Source organism: Staurois parvus, unplaced genomic scaffold, assembly GCF_062004578.1.
Source record: "Staurois parvus isolate SC_StPar_1 unplaced genomic scaffold, SC_StPar_1.0 ptg000297l, whole genome shotgun sequence".
Classification (NCBI taxonomy): domain Eukaryota; kingdom Metazoa; phylum Chordata; class Amphibia; order Anura; family Ranidae; genus Staurois; species Staurois parvus.
Genome location: NW_028318093.1, coordinates 6,765,983 through 6,780,808, shown reverse-complemented (window position 1 = coordinate 6,780,808; position 14,826 = coordinate 6,765,983). Strand labels below are relative to the sequence as shown.

Sequence of the window (14,826 nt, the reverse complement as noted above, 5' to 3'; positions counted from 1 at the left end):
AGCTTTGTAGCTGAAAGCCCGTACAGGAATATGAGCACCAAGTTGGAGGACAACTATGCAAGAGCCTGCTGATCGTGTGTAATGCTCTGCAGACTCCAGTACAAAAAAGAAAAAAAAAACTGCACACTTTTTTACCTGCAAAAATATGTGCATTCATTATTTTTGTGAAAGATTTACTTAGCCTTTAAAGAGTAGACTTCACAAACCAAAACAGATATTCACATACCTCAGCATAGCGACAATACCAGCTTAAATGGAAAGCAAAGTGCTTAGCCTCTCACAGCCATGTTGGGGGTTGGAAATCTTTAAAGGAGGTTCCATCCCGCATTTAAAATTTAAATTAAACCCAACAGTCTAGTACAGCAATGGGCAAACTACGGCCCGGCGGACCTTTTAATCCGGCCCGCGGAGCGTGATAGATTGGCTGTCAGGATGTGTGTAGGCGGGGCAGCGTGACGAACGTGAGGGGAGCTAGGCTCCTCTCACAGTCCGCCCTGAAGACCGGAACGGCGCGGGAACACAGCGAGAGGAACGCGCGCAGCAAAGGTAAGTAAATTGACACAGGGGGGACTTGGCTTACTACTTGGGGGGGAATAGTACTATGGGGGATGAAATACTATATGAGGGATGAATTAATATGGGGGATGAATTACTATATGGGGGATGAATTACTATATGGGGGATGAATTACTATATGGGGGATGAATTACTATGGGGGATGAATTACTATATGGGGGATGAATTACTATATGGGGGATGAATTACTATGGGGGATGAATTACTATATGGGGGATTAATTACTATGGGGGATGAATTACTATATGGGGGATGAATTACTATGGGGGATGAATTACTATATGGAGGATGAATTACTATATGGGGGATGAATTACTATATGGGGGATGAATTACTATATGGGGGATGAATTACTATATGGGGGATTAATTACTATGGGGGATGAATTACTATATGGGGGATGAATTACTATGGGGGATGAATTACTATGGGGGATGAATTACTATGAGGGATGAATTACTATATGGGGGATTAATTACTATGCTTACTATGGGGGAATATTACTATACTTACTATGGATGACACATACACATCATTCATCTACTCTTGGTCCGGCCCCCGGGTCCAATATATGAACCCATTGTGGCCCTCAAGTCAAAAAGTTTGCCCACCCCTGGTCTAGTAGGAAAATAAACTCAGTACTTCACTCCTGTAGGCCTTTCATAATGATCAATGAAGGTACATTTTACATGGGTTCTTAGAGTTGTCCTATGGCTGGATTAATTCAATTGTACATTCATGTGTCCACCCAAACCTATGAAGGCCTGAAAACCATTTAGGTGGGGGTAACTGCTACACTGACAGTAATGTCAAATGCTTGCATATGCATATCAATGACATCAAATATTGATAGTTTTGGCCTCTTCAACAAAGCATCAATAATGGACCACCATCTATGACACATCAGGATGGGCAGAAGGAACATACCAGCACTTTTCATTCATGGAGGCTCACTCCATGCAGATCAGTTGAAGTTAGCCATAAAGCAATTTAGCATGACACTGAGCACCAATTCTACTTACATGATAAGCCTTTGTCCTTGTAACACAGTGTTCTGCTGTAACATCTCAAAGTTGTACTTCTCATCAGTTGCATGCTGGTCAATAATGAAAAGGTCAGATTCCAGCTTGGTTATTATGAATCCCAGATTGAACTGGCCAATTATTTCCATATTTGCAAACATGTCTTTGCTGAAAGAGAAAAAAATATTTTTTGTGTTCATTTTAAAATCCTTTCCTTGGAATCCATTGGGACACACAGTAAGCAATTCACCTTCAAGTTATACTGCCAACTACAGGAGGCTAACACCCTGGCCAAAAAAAAGGTCCGACATAAACCCTCCCTACCATGCCTCAGGTTTAGTAGTAAGGAGTACTAAGTACCTCACTGGACTCTATAGAGGAGATTTGCTATAACTGGTGCACACAGAATCTGGTGCAGCTGTGCATAGGAACCAATCAGCTTCTAGGTTTTCTTGTCAAAGCCTAATGCAGGCCATAGATGGGTCGAAAATCTACTATATCCATATATAGATTATTATTTAATTTGAGAAAGCCCTGCACTCTTCAGTTTTGTAATAAAAAAGTAATGTGTTCTAATTCCGCTCCACTCAATCCAAAACTAAACAAAACGTTTTGCCTTTAGTTATACTTTAAGTCATATTATAATTGAATATTAAAAATTACCTTTCCTTTTCAGTCTGCAGCACTGTAATTTTCTTTAAAATGCAAAGCAATATGGCTACCTGTAGGAATTCTGTACACAGATGGTGTATAGAACGCCCCCTGAAAATGTAATTTCCTGCTTGTGTGTTTGGCTTACTGATTTTCCCAGAAGTCTGCACTAAGTCAGTCTGCAGATGGACACAGATAAACTAAAAGCTATGTCTTTACAATAACAAAAAGGTAGGTATCTGCAACAAAGTTTGTTAAAATCCTTGCAATGTACATAGATCACCCACAGGGGAATGTTTTTCTCTCAACAAAAGTGGAGTTACTCTTTAATAAACCTACCCCATTATGTAGTAAGCAGTCCCCTGAGTGTCCCTCAATGAACCAAATGATAAAGATTTGATAAGCAAGCACAAAAATCCTTTTTTCTTTTTTGTCCATTTATAGACATTGGAAATCATTAACTTTTGGGACATCCAGGGGTGGGCAACACAGCAGACAAATACTAACAGGCCCAAGAAAATAGCAGAAAAACTGGGGCTGCCTGCAGCTCAAAGAGCTGCCCAACTTGACCTTAATCTGGCATCAGATGAGGCTTCAAAAAGAAACTGGTAGAACTTGGTAGAGAATATGTGACCAGAAGGCTAGGTGGTAGTCTGGCAAATCAGGGAAACAAATCAGGGAAATGCGTGATGCCAAAAAATCAAAGAAGCACACAAAGTTCTAGTAGAAAGCACCTTGACAGAAAAAGAGTGGAACCTGTTCCTTGAAATTTTAAGCTTGAATAATGGTCTGACTGTATTAGCCACCTCTAGAGAGGGTGGAGCAGGAAGCTGCTTTATTGGGGCATTCAGGATGACAAAAAGGGAATCTTCTTCTGAAAGTAGTAACTGAGAGGCAGATTGACAAAGCATAACCACATCCAGAAAATGGAGGAAATTTCCTTCTGTTAAACTGAAACCAGCAAGAGTGATAGAAGAATGATGTCCTGGTTCAGATGAAAGGCAGAGACTATCTTGGGCAAGAATGAAGTCCTGGGCCTCAGCTCCAGCTTGTCCCTAAAAAGATTTCTTACAGGGTAATGCTACCAGTTCAGATATTCGCCCCACAGAGGTAAAGCTTACAAGGAGTTTCACCTTGTGGGTGAGGGTAGAAAGATGTCTTGAAATAGGTTCAAATGGCAGTTACTAATGCACAGAGAGCCAGATTTGGGACTACGGAATCACAGTGGAACAGGCGAGGGAGATACATAGTAGATTCCCCATACAAAGGAATGGGAGGCCCAAAGTCTCTGAAGCAGGATGGCGACCTTTGATTCTGTTGAGTTACCAAATTCTGCTATGTTTGATGCTGAAAAGCCCAGGAAGCAGTAATGGTTCTAGTAGAATAAGCCTTCACTGGATAGGTAGGAACTCTAGCCATCACTGCATAGGCCCTAACCACAACCTGATGGATCCATCTGGCAACGGTGAAATGAAATGCAGGCAACCCCCTTGCAAGAGTCCTCCAGGAGCACAGAAAGAATCTGATCACCTCACAGAATCTGCGGCAACAAGGTAGACTCTAACACATCGAACCACATACAGAGAGCACCACCTCCTGAGGGGGCTTTGGAGCAGGACAAAAAGATGGAAGTGTAGAGTCCTTCCTTGCGGCCTCCAGAACAGAATTTGTGTTGGTGGGTTAAAACTCGTGATAGGGCTCTGTCCAAGGTGAGGTCTAGGTACTCCAACTAATGAGTCAGAATCACTGCATATTATTGAAGGTTGGGTATTCAACAGAAAGCCTGTAACATATGAGAAGTGCACTTTGAATTTGAACTAGAAAAGCTACAATTTCTGGGGAAATTGTGTGAAGTGTTCTTGCCTCCACCAGTAGTCTACAACTGGAGTGGACAGAGTAACTGGGTGGAGTGGCTTGTCACTCTGCTGCCTGCTCACACACCTGGGTTCCTATGGCAACTCACTCTACAGCAAGGGCAGAGAAAAGCGGATAAAAACAAAACTGCTCCAACTTGCTCACTTCACTGGCTGTTGCCATCTTCAAACGGTTGTAGTTTAAAAATTATAAATCCTACACTGAAGAGCTTTATATTGTGAGAATCACAAGACCCAGACCTACATTTTGAAGCATAGTTTGTCTCTGAAATATTAAAAATGAAGGCACAGTCGCAGTTTAGAAATTGCCCTTCAAATTTGAGGTGGCTAGACTGGAGTTTCAATAAATGTCAATGGGCGGCATGAGTTGCAAACAAATAGTCATATTGTGAAAACTATCAGGACTATGGCTTAGCCGTGTACATTGTTAGTGGCAGCAGGGATAGCTGAACGTTTTGATATAAGATTTGTGTAGGTGGGCTTGAAAATGAGGGAGTGGTGGCAGTTTAGAAATCATGTCCTGATTTTTCAGCTCACACTCTAGCTTTTGTCAGCTCCCACTCTAGTTTTGAACATTCCACCATTCATTCCTATGGGACCAATTTCACCACAAAAACGCCAATATTTCGTGAACCATTCAGCGAAACGTTCCACAAAGTAATAGCACACCAATCGGGAACAATCCGCACGTTTCGGTATATTACTGTCTATGTAGTGTAAAAACTGTGGGAGGAGTTAGGGTGGTAAATTTGGCTATAAAAATATATATGTGAGATAACAGTAAGTGGTCTTGCCATGCAAGAACACTTAATGAGCAGACTATACCCTCAACTGAAGATCACTCAGGTATCCCATAATGTGAACATCCTGAGATGGAAGCAAGGCAAGGCCATGCCAATACCTTTGTGAACCCTCGAGGGGCTGCTGACAGACCAAAAGGGATTCCTACAATTTAAAAATGCCCCTCACCCAAGGCAATTCTTAGGAATGTTTGATGCAGAGGATAAAGGGGAACATGCAAACAATCATCTTAGGTGTCCAGAGAAGCCAGAAAGTTTCATTCTTGCAGAGAGACAATAACTGACCTGGAGGATTCCATACAGAATTTTTAGACTGTCAAGAAATGGTTAAAGAATTTTGAGGTCTAAAATGGGGCCACATCTCAGTTTGGCTTTGGAACGCCTAAAGACACCAGCAAATAAACTGAGTATTGTTCGGAGTGGGAGGGGTTAAAGGGGAGTCCTCACAGATGTTTCTCTTTCCACTGTCCAATAACCTGAAGGTACCTGCCTATAACCCAGTTATCGCTGTCTGCTTTCTGTACTGCAAGATCAAGAAATCAAAAACGTTTTTTAAATAGGTTTTTCTGCTTCCATTGAATTACCTGATCTCTTTTCGGAGCTCTTCTTCTGCAGCCTGATTTTCCCCTGGCCTAATCTTTGCTCGGAATCTGCGGAACATTTCAGAATCCTCCTTCTGTTGACGTTGTTTCAATTTATTCATTCTCCTGGCCAGGCGACACATTGAAAAACTTAAAGGCACCATTTTCTTGATAACATTCACTGGTACATCGATGGAATCAGTTTGTAATTTTTTAGTATTTAAAGTATATTTAGCCTCTGATTTCATACGCTTACAGTCTGGAGAAGAATCATTGTTTATTTCCTTCTTTCGGGTAGGATGGTTAAATGTCTCCTCCGTTTCATGGTAAGGGTGGTGTCCATCAGTTGCAAATTGCTCCATCTCCTCCATTTTCATTGGTGTTTCGAGTGAACTCTTTGGACTTTCAGTAGCACGGTGGTTGGAGATATCAAGAGTGTGAAGGCCTACCTCACTATCTGAGCTACTAATGGTTCCCTTTTCAGAGTCGTAGTCATTTTTCACTAGAGTACCTTCACCAGAAGAGTTTGGTGTTCCTGACTCTTCGTTATTATCACAGATGTGTGATGATGATTTGAAGGCACATATTTGGACTGTTGTAGAAAAGTTAAAGGACTGGAGTGTCCTCTGACTGGGGGAAGATTTCTGTCCTTTATTTGGATTTTTTTGGGGTGATCCAAATGATGATTTCTGGTTGAGAGAATAGGCCTCTCTAAGTTTAGAAACAACAAGTGCCCCTTTGTCTGATACATTTTGCTCTTTTGTACCTCCATTGGATGATTCTGTACTTAATTTTCTGAAGCACCCTACAATCAACATACAAAACACAAGAAGTTTAACATAGAAGTAAATGAATATATATTCATAAAAAATAGTTCAACCAGTCCAAATCAATACTGCATCACAGCAGTATATTAAGGGTATACTAAATGATTACCTTGTATAGCAGAAGTCTGTAAAGCAGCTCATTTATTCAAACTTGGAAAAGAAAACTGCCTGTTTTTCCCACAACTTCTAATTAGGTTTTATTTTCTAGCCTGCACTATGTTACAGCCAGATGAACTGGATACTGAAAGCAATGCATATGTCCTTTTCTCTGCCTTTATAGACAGGTTTATTTACAAAAACTGAAGCAAAAAAGAGGAAATGTTCAGTTTTCCCATTTTCAGTTGCAGCGAACTGAAAGATTCTTCCATAAAGACTTAGTTTATTTAAACATTTCTGACAGCTTTGCCTATGTAATGCTTGATTACAATATCAAAATTAGTATTTAGTATTATACTATTATAAACTGAAATGAAAAGTGGGCTTCACAACTTTAAAAATATTTAAACATTTTTCTTCACATACTGTATGTCCAAGTTCTCTAGATTTCCCTCTATAAGAAACTGTAACTAAGATTTTGTAATTTATCTTAAAGGAAAGCTGAACTAAGAGTTTTATGTTGGCTGTCATTGCTGAGATCTTTCTTAAAATGCTAGTTCCCTTGCTTTGATTCTAAACGTTCCAGGCTCAGAACAAATACTTTAGCAAGCAAGTCTGGATAAAGTTCAAACTGAATGCTTATTCTGGGGTCAAAGTATCTGGATCAGCATGACAGCCAGACAACTAGCATTATTAAAAAGAGAAGTCTCCACTGGAAGTCAACTTATTTCTTTTAACATAGAGATACTATCCTCAATTATATCCTAAATATTTCATCAGCGAATGCATATAGGAATGTATGCATTTTATAGATTTGCTTAGAAACTCTCAAAGGCTGTTCTGTAATATACAATATATTATTGTAAAACTAGACCTCAAACAATGTTAGGCTCTAGAACATAAAACAACACAACATAACAGACAGAAATCTGTGAGAAGTAGTGTGACACATTGAGAGGAGCAAAATAAGGCATTTTCATAAATATTCAAATATTTTAATTAACCACATGGTATTTTAATTCTCCTTTGTTTGCTCCTTAAAATAAGCCAAGAACTACAGAAAATGGTCATTGATTTTCTTGCCTTGCCAATAAACTGAAAGATAGGTGGATGCTACTTTGAAACAGGATTTGTTAGATTAGTGTCTTATAAATTGCTTTGTAAATTGGCTGCACATGGTGCTTCAGTACTGACAGTCCATTTTAACTGCATCTGTTGTTTCTACATAAATCCAAACTGCTATAGTTAATGAAAAGGCATAAGGACTTCTAGCAGACATAAAAGAGTACCTGTATGTACGCCATTTTTAATGCTTAAAAATAAAGTCCTACATTGGAATCCACAAGATCCCTGCAACTACCTTTACGAGCCAGGAAACCCATCTCTATGGGCCCCTCTAAAACTAGCTTCACTTTGTAACTCAGAACCTGATTTCAGAACTAAGAGTCAGCAAATGCCAATCTCATGGGCAGGGATAGTACCAATAGCCACAGATAAGGATAAGAGGCAAACTTGGGCACAGACCAAAGGTTACTGCAAGTGTAAAACTCAAGACAGCTTACTTTAAACTGTAGAAACAAAAATATTTCCTTTTGGGTAAGACAGATGTCAGAAAAGATAGTAAGAACTAAGCTAAAGAACAGTAAATGATTAAAACAAGGGCAAAGAGACAACATCTTGATAACAGTAATAACTGCTAATGCAAATTTTATGAACTAATGCACTTAGAAAGACACCAACTTGGCATCTGCTAACAAATGTGATCATATATGAAACATCCTTGATGCAATTTATTTTCACAGAACATAAATCTAGTGAAGACAAGGTAACATTTCAGCTAATGAGGCCTTATTCATAGCTAAAAACCCAGCGTGGGTGGTCAATGTAGTAACCATTTAAACTCTCTGTGCTTGTTTCTATCTCAGGTGGCCATCTTATGTGAACATCCTGGGTAAAAACTTAATAAAATATGCAACGAAAAATATAACGACAATAAAGCCCTTGTGTACAGCACCTCTATTTTTCATTCCAGCAGTATGCCAGATCTCTCAGTTCTGCAAACCATAGGTTCATATTTAAAGTCTCCGGAAAAAGTTTAAAAAATGTAGTTGCAAAATTTAGCTCCTCTTATTGTGGTTACAAACTGTCAAAAAACACTGCATACTACGATGTCTCAACCAAAACCAACCTTCGTTGACGCGTTTCACCACTGCTGGTTAGCTCACAAGGATGGGGGAACTTCAACTATCTGTGTGAGCAAGCCAGAAGGTCAAATGCCTCAGGGAAGGTTGGTTTTGGGTGAAGGCATCAATGTATGCAGTGTTTTTCAAAAATTATTAAACACAGAAAGAAGAGCTAAGTTTTGAAGTTTGGCTTGAGCAACTCTGTGTATCTTAAATTCTTGAGGATAACCCCCCCCCCCCTTAAAAAAATGCAGTGCAGACAACAGCTCCTGTGTGGAAAAAGCTTGCAAACAGTGTTTACAGACTTTAGTTATATGTTGTAACAATATGGTTATAACATTTTCATGGAGTTAATTGAACTTTACCACAGCAGATTTTTTCCTGCACTGTAGAATTCACTGTTTATTATATTATTTTCATTGACAACCTTAAACATAATAAATTAATTTCAGTAACTTTATAAAATAAGCAGCCAATTATTTTCATATTCTACAAATAACATGAGTCACACACCTGTGGCATCCACCAGAGAATTATTTAAATTTAGTTTATTCACACTGCCACTATACATAGCCAGAAGAGAGGTCTTTAATATTGCCAGTAAAAGCTTCTCTTCCTGCAGGAGAATTTGCCTTTTATCTGGGGTTACATTGATATCAACACATTCTGTAGATTAAAAAAAAGGTAAAATTAAAATTTAAAACAGATCAGTTTTCAAAAAATTTAAGCAAAACAGCACTAGCACAATATAAATGAATACAGGAAATCTATAAGGTCATCTGTCAGTAGGTTGAGTGCCACATGTAACTCTTGACTACTTTTAATGCTGCTTTTGGCAATCACAAAATAGCAGCGCACTTGTCTGCATGAACCACTTAACTTATAATCCCAAAGTTACAAAGTTTTTCCAGAATTTACATGACTTAATGAACAGTTTGTATTGTTATGTTCCATAGTTTTAACAGTACGCTTAAAGTGTATCTAAAGCCTTTTTTTTTTTTTTCAGTTTTGGATAAAGTGCAACGGGGTAAAGCTGGCCTTAGATGAGTAGAATTTTAAATGAAAATTCTCGGTAAATATTCTAAGAAAGTTTGCTTTTTTACTAATCATTAGGGGGTCAAATCTACGTTAATTTTCAACTGCAATGTTGAGAAAATTTGAAGGAGCAGGATGGAAAATTTTTCTCGGACAAATAAATTTCGAATAGTGTATGTGGTCTTCATTCAGTAAAGTCCATTCATTCCGAAATCAAATGTTAAAAGCAAACAAAATCTTTTGAATGACAATCTAAAGTTCTCAGAATGTTCTGAGAAACTTCAGTACAAATTTTCCTAAGACATTTCCTGAGAATTTTTAATTAGAAATTCTATCCATTTATGGCCAGCTTAAGAAGCTCTGTTCGGACTGTATTATTAGAAGTAGAGGTTAGGATATATTTAAGTGCAATCAAGGTCCATCGGGTAGTTGGAAGAAACAGGAAGCTCGCTTTCCCATTACCAGATTGATAAGTCAGAAGAAACTAAATAAAGTCAGTATAGCGAGTACTCAACTCCACACCAGAGAGGTGAACCTCAGTGGCTAGACAGAGGTAGATCGGTACTAAACATGGATGTGTTTAATCCTGTAACTGGAGGGAAAACTGTCCATTTTAATGATGAACCTTGAGGCCAAAAGATACATGTCTGGCATCCCTCTCTTGTGATAAAGGTAGTGGAATACCTTTGGGTACAGGCGCTGTCAGCTGAGGAACCCTTACTGCCATCTGTCTACACCAGGAATATACACAGCTGACAAAGGCTGGAATATGAGGTTCTGCACAGTACAGACTCCAATCTGCCTTTCTTACATAAGCGGGAGTGACATCTTAACAGCCCAGCCAATGAAAACGGCCAGTGATTGATACCCCAAAAGCTGGCTGCAAAAAGATGTCTGCGTTCAGCGGGAAGCTGACATCTTTTTTAACCACTTGCCTACTGAGCACTTTTACCCCCTTCCTGCGCAGACCAATTTTCAGCTTTCAGTGCTCTCATACTTTGAATGACAATTGTGCGGTCATGCAACACTGTACCCAGACTACATTTTTATAATTTTTTTTGAGACAAAATAGAGCTTTCTTATGGTGGTATTTAATCACCCCTGGGCTTTTTATTTTTTGCTAAACAAACTAAAAAAAAGACCAAAGATTAGAGATGAGCGAAGAAATGAAAAATTCGATTCGGCTGATTCGGCGAATTCCAGTGTGAAATTCGATTCGATGCGAATTTCTCCGCTACGAAGATGACTTATTTAAAGGGTTTCTAGGCTTCAGAGAGCCTTTAAATTAGTGCAGAACACTGTACCTTTAATTTAAATGCCCTTGGAGATGAGGAAGGAGAAGGAGAAGGAGAAGGATGAGAAGAAGGAGAAGGAGAAGGATGAGAAGAAGGAGAAGGAGAAGGGTGAGAAGAAGGAGAAGGATGAGAAGAAGGAGAAGGATGAGAAGAAGGAGAAGGAGAAGGATGAGAAGAAGGAGAAGGAGAAGGATGAGAAGAAGGAGAAGGAGAAGGATGAGAAGAAGGAGAAGGATGAGAAGAAGGAGAAGGATGAGAAGGAGAAGGATGAGAAGGAGAAGGATGAGAAGAAGAAGGCTGAGAATAAGGAGAAGGATGAGAAGAAGGAGAAGGAGAAGGATGAGAAGAAGGAGAAGGATGAGAAGAAGGAGAAGGAGAAGGATGAGAAGAAAGAGAAGGATGAGAAGGAGAAGGATGAGAAGAAGAAGGATGAGAAGAAGAAGGATGAGAAGAAGGAAAAGGATGAGAAGAAGAAGGATGAGAAGAAGGAGAAGGATGAGAAGAAGGAGAATGATGAGAAGAAGGAGAAGGATGATAAGAAGGACAAGGAAGAGAAGAAGGAGAAGGAGAAGGATGAGAAGAAGGAGAAGGATGAGAAGAAGGAGAAGGATGAGAAGAAGGAGAAGGATGAGAAGAAGGAGAAGGATGAGAAGAAGGAGAAGGAGAAGGATGAGAAGAAGGAGAAGGATGAGAAGAAGAAGGATGAGAAGAAGGATGAGAAGAAGGAGGAGAAGGATGAGAAGAAGAAGGATGAGAAGAAGGAGAAGGATGAGAAGAAGGAGAAGGAAGAGAAGAAGGAGAAGGAGAAGGATGAGAAGGAGAAGGATGAGAAGAAGGAGAAGGATGAGAAGAAGGAGAAGGAGAAGGATGAGAAGAAGGAGAAGGATGAGAAGAAGAAGGATGAGAAGAAGGATGAGAAGGATGAGAAGAAGGAGAAGGATGAGAAGAAGGAGAATGATGAGAAGAAGGAGAAGAAGGAGAAGGATGAGAAGAAGGAGAAGGATGAGAAGAAGGAGAAGGATGAGAAGAAGGAGAAGGATGAGAAGAAGGAGAAGGAGAAGGATGAGAAGAAAAAGGATGAGGAGAAGGAGAAGGATGAGAAGAAGGAGAAGGAGAAGGATGAGAAGAAGGAGAAGGATGAGAAGAAGGAGAAGGATGAGAAGAAGGAGAAGGAGAAGGATGAGAAGAAGGAGAAGGAGAAGGATGAGAAGAAGGAGAAGGAGAAGGATGAGAAGAAGGAGAAGGAGAAGGATGAGAAGAAGGAGAAGGATGAGAAGAAGGAGAAGGATGAGAAGGAGAAGGATGAGAAGGAGAAGGATGAGAAGAAGAAGGCTGAGAATAAGGAGAAGGATGAGAAGAAGGAGAAGGATGAGAAGAAGGAGAAGGATGAGAAGAAGGAGAAGGAGAAGGATGAGAAGAAAGAGAAGGATGAGAAGGAGAAGGATGAGAAGAAGAAGGATGAGAAGAAGAAGGATGAGAAGAAGGAAAAGGATGAGAAGAAGAAGGATGAGAAGAAGAAGAAGGATGAGAAGAAGGAGAATGATGAGAAGAAGGAGAAGGATGATAAGAAGGAGAAGGAAGAGAAGAAGGAGAAGGAGAAGGATGAGAAGAAGGAGAAGGATGAGAAGAAGGAGAAGGATGAGAAGAAGGAGAAGGATGAGAAGAAGGAGAAGGATGAGAAGAAGGAGAAGGAGAAGGATGAGAAGAAAAAGGATGAGGAGAAGGAGAAGGATGAGAAGAAGGAGAAGGAGAAGGATGAGAAGAAGGAGAAGGATGAGAAGAAGGAGAAGGATGAGAAGAAGGAGAAGGAGAAGGATGAGAAGAAGGAGAAGGAGAAGGATGAGAAGAAGGAGAAGGAGAAGGATGAGAAGAAGGAGAAGGATGAGAAGAAGGAGAAGGATGAGAAGGAGAAGGATGAGAAGGAGAAGGATGAGAAGAAGAAGGCTGAGAATAAGGAGAAGGATGAGAAGAAGGAGAAGGAGAAGGATGAGAAGAAGGAGAAGGATGAGAAGAAGGAGAAGGAGAAGGATGAGAAGAAAGAGAAGGATGAGAAGGAGAAGGATGAGAAGAAGAAGGATGAGAAGAAGAAGGATGAGAAGAAGGAAAAGGATGAGAAGAAGAAGGATGAGAAGAAGGAGAAGGATGAGAAGAAGGAGAATGATGAGAAGAAGGAGAAGGATGATAAGAAGGAGAAGGAAGAGAAGAAGGAGAAGGAGAAGGATGAGAAGAAGGAGAAGGATGAGAAGAAGGAGAAGGATGAGAAGAAGGAGAAGGATGAGAAGAAGGAGAAGGAGAAGGATGAGAAGAAGGAGAAGGATGAGAAGAAGAAGGATGAGAAGAAGGATGAGAAGAAGGAGGAGAAGGATGAGAAGAAGAAGGATGAGAAGAAGGAGAAGGATGAGAAGAAGGAGAAGGAAGAGAAGAAGGAGAAGGAGAAGGATGAGAAGGAGAAGGATGAGAAGAAGGAGAAGGATGAGAAGAAGGAGAAGGATGAGAAGAAGGAGAAGGAGAAGGATGAGAAGAAGGAGAAGGATGAGAAGAAGAAGGATGAGAAGAAGGATGAGAAGGATGAGAAGAAGGAGAAGGATGAGAAGAAGGAGAATGATGAGAAGAAGGAGAAGGATGAGAAGAAGGAGAAGGATGAGAAGAAGGAGAAGGATGAGAAGAAGGAGAAGGATGAGAAGAAGGAGAAGGAGAAGGATGAGAAGAAAAAGGATGAGGAGAAGGAGAAGGATGAGAAGAAGGAGAAGGATGAGAAGGAGAAGGAGAAGGATGAGAAGAAGGAGAAGGAGAAGGATGAGAAGAAGGAGAAGGATGAGAAGAAGGAGAAGGATGAGAAGGAGAAGGAGAAGGATGAGAAGGAGAAGGATGAGAAGAAGGAGAAGGAGAAGGATGAGAAGAAGGAGAAGGATGAGAAGAAGGAGAAGGATGAGAAGAAGGATGAGCAGAAGGAGAAGGATGAGAAGAAGGAGAAGGATGAGAAGAAGGAGAAGGATGAGAAGAAGGATGAGAAGAAGGATGAGAAGAAGGAGAAGGATGAGAAGAAGGACAGTTCTGTGACAGTTTCTGTCTATTTCTGACAGTTCTGGGACATTCACTCCATACAGCGGTTTCAACCGCTGTATGGAGGGAATGTCATAGAACTGTCAGAAATAGACTATTAATGACAGTTCTGGGACTGTCCTTCCATGCAGCGGTTGAAACATTGTATGTATTTGTTTCCATAAATGGATCCATTTATGGAAACAAATACATACAATGTTTCAACCGCTGCATGGAAGGACAGTCCCAGAACTGTCATTAATAGTCTATTTCTGACAGTTCCATGACATTCCCTCCATACAGCGGTTAAAACAGCTGTATGCAGTGAATGTCCCAGAACTGTCATAAATAGTCTATTTCTGATAGATCTGGGACATTCACTCCATACAGCTGTTTTAACCGCTGTATGGAGGGAATGTCATGGAACTGTCAGAAATAGACTATTAATGACAGTTCTGGGACTGTCCTTCCATGCAGCGGTTGAAACATTGTATGTATTTGTTTCCATAAATGGATCCATTTATGGAAACAAATACATACAATGTTTCAACCGCTGCATGGAAGGACAGTCCCAGAACTGTCATTAATAGTCTATTTCTGACAGTTCCATGACATTCCCTCCATACAGCGGTTAAAACAGCTGTATGCAGTGAATGTCCCAGAACTGTCATAAATAGTCTATTTCTGATAGATCTGGGACATTCACTCCATACAGCTGTTTTAACCGCTGTATGGAGGGAATGTCATGGAACTGTCAGAAATAGACTATTAATGACAGTTCTGGGACTGTCCTTCCATGCAGCGGTTGAAACATTGTATGTATTTGTTTCCATAAATGGATCCA

At 40.1% G+C, this 14,826-nt stretch overlaps 1 protein-coding gene across 1 annotated transcript in view; it reads right to left on the bottom strand.

The window, feature by feature from the left end:
* Window positions 1-14,826, bottom strand: part of PMS2 (PMS1 homolog 2, mismatch repair system component) — a 69,080-nt gene that overhangs the window by 12,625 nt on the left and 41,629 nt on the right. The window contains exons 10-12 of the mRNA XM_089682758.1: window positions 9,124-9,276; window positions 5,508-6,309; window positions 1,599-1,766 (exon numbers count right to left, since the gene is read on the bottom strand). Coding sequence (XP_089538884.1) covers window positions 1,599-1,766; window positions 5,508-6,309; window positions 9,124-9,276 — 1,123 coding nt within the window. The remainder of the gene's footprint in view (window positions 1-1,598; window positions 1,767-5,507; window positions 6,310-9,123; window positions 9,277-14,826) is intronic.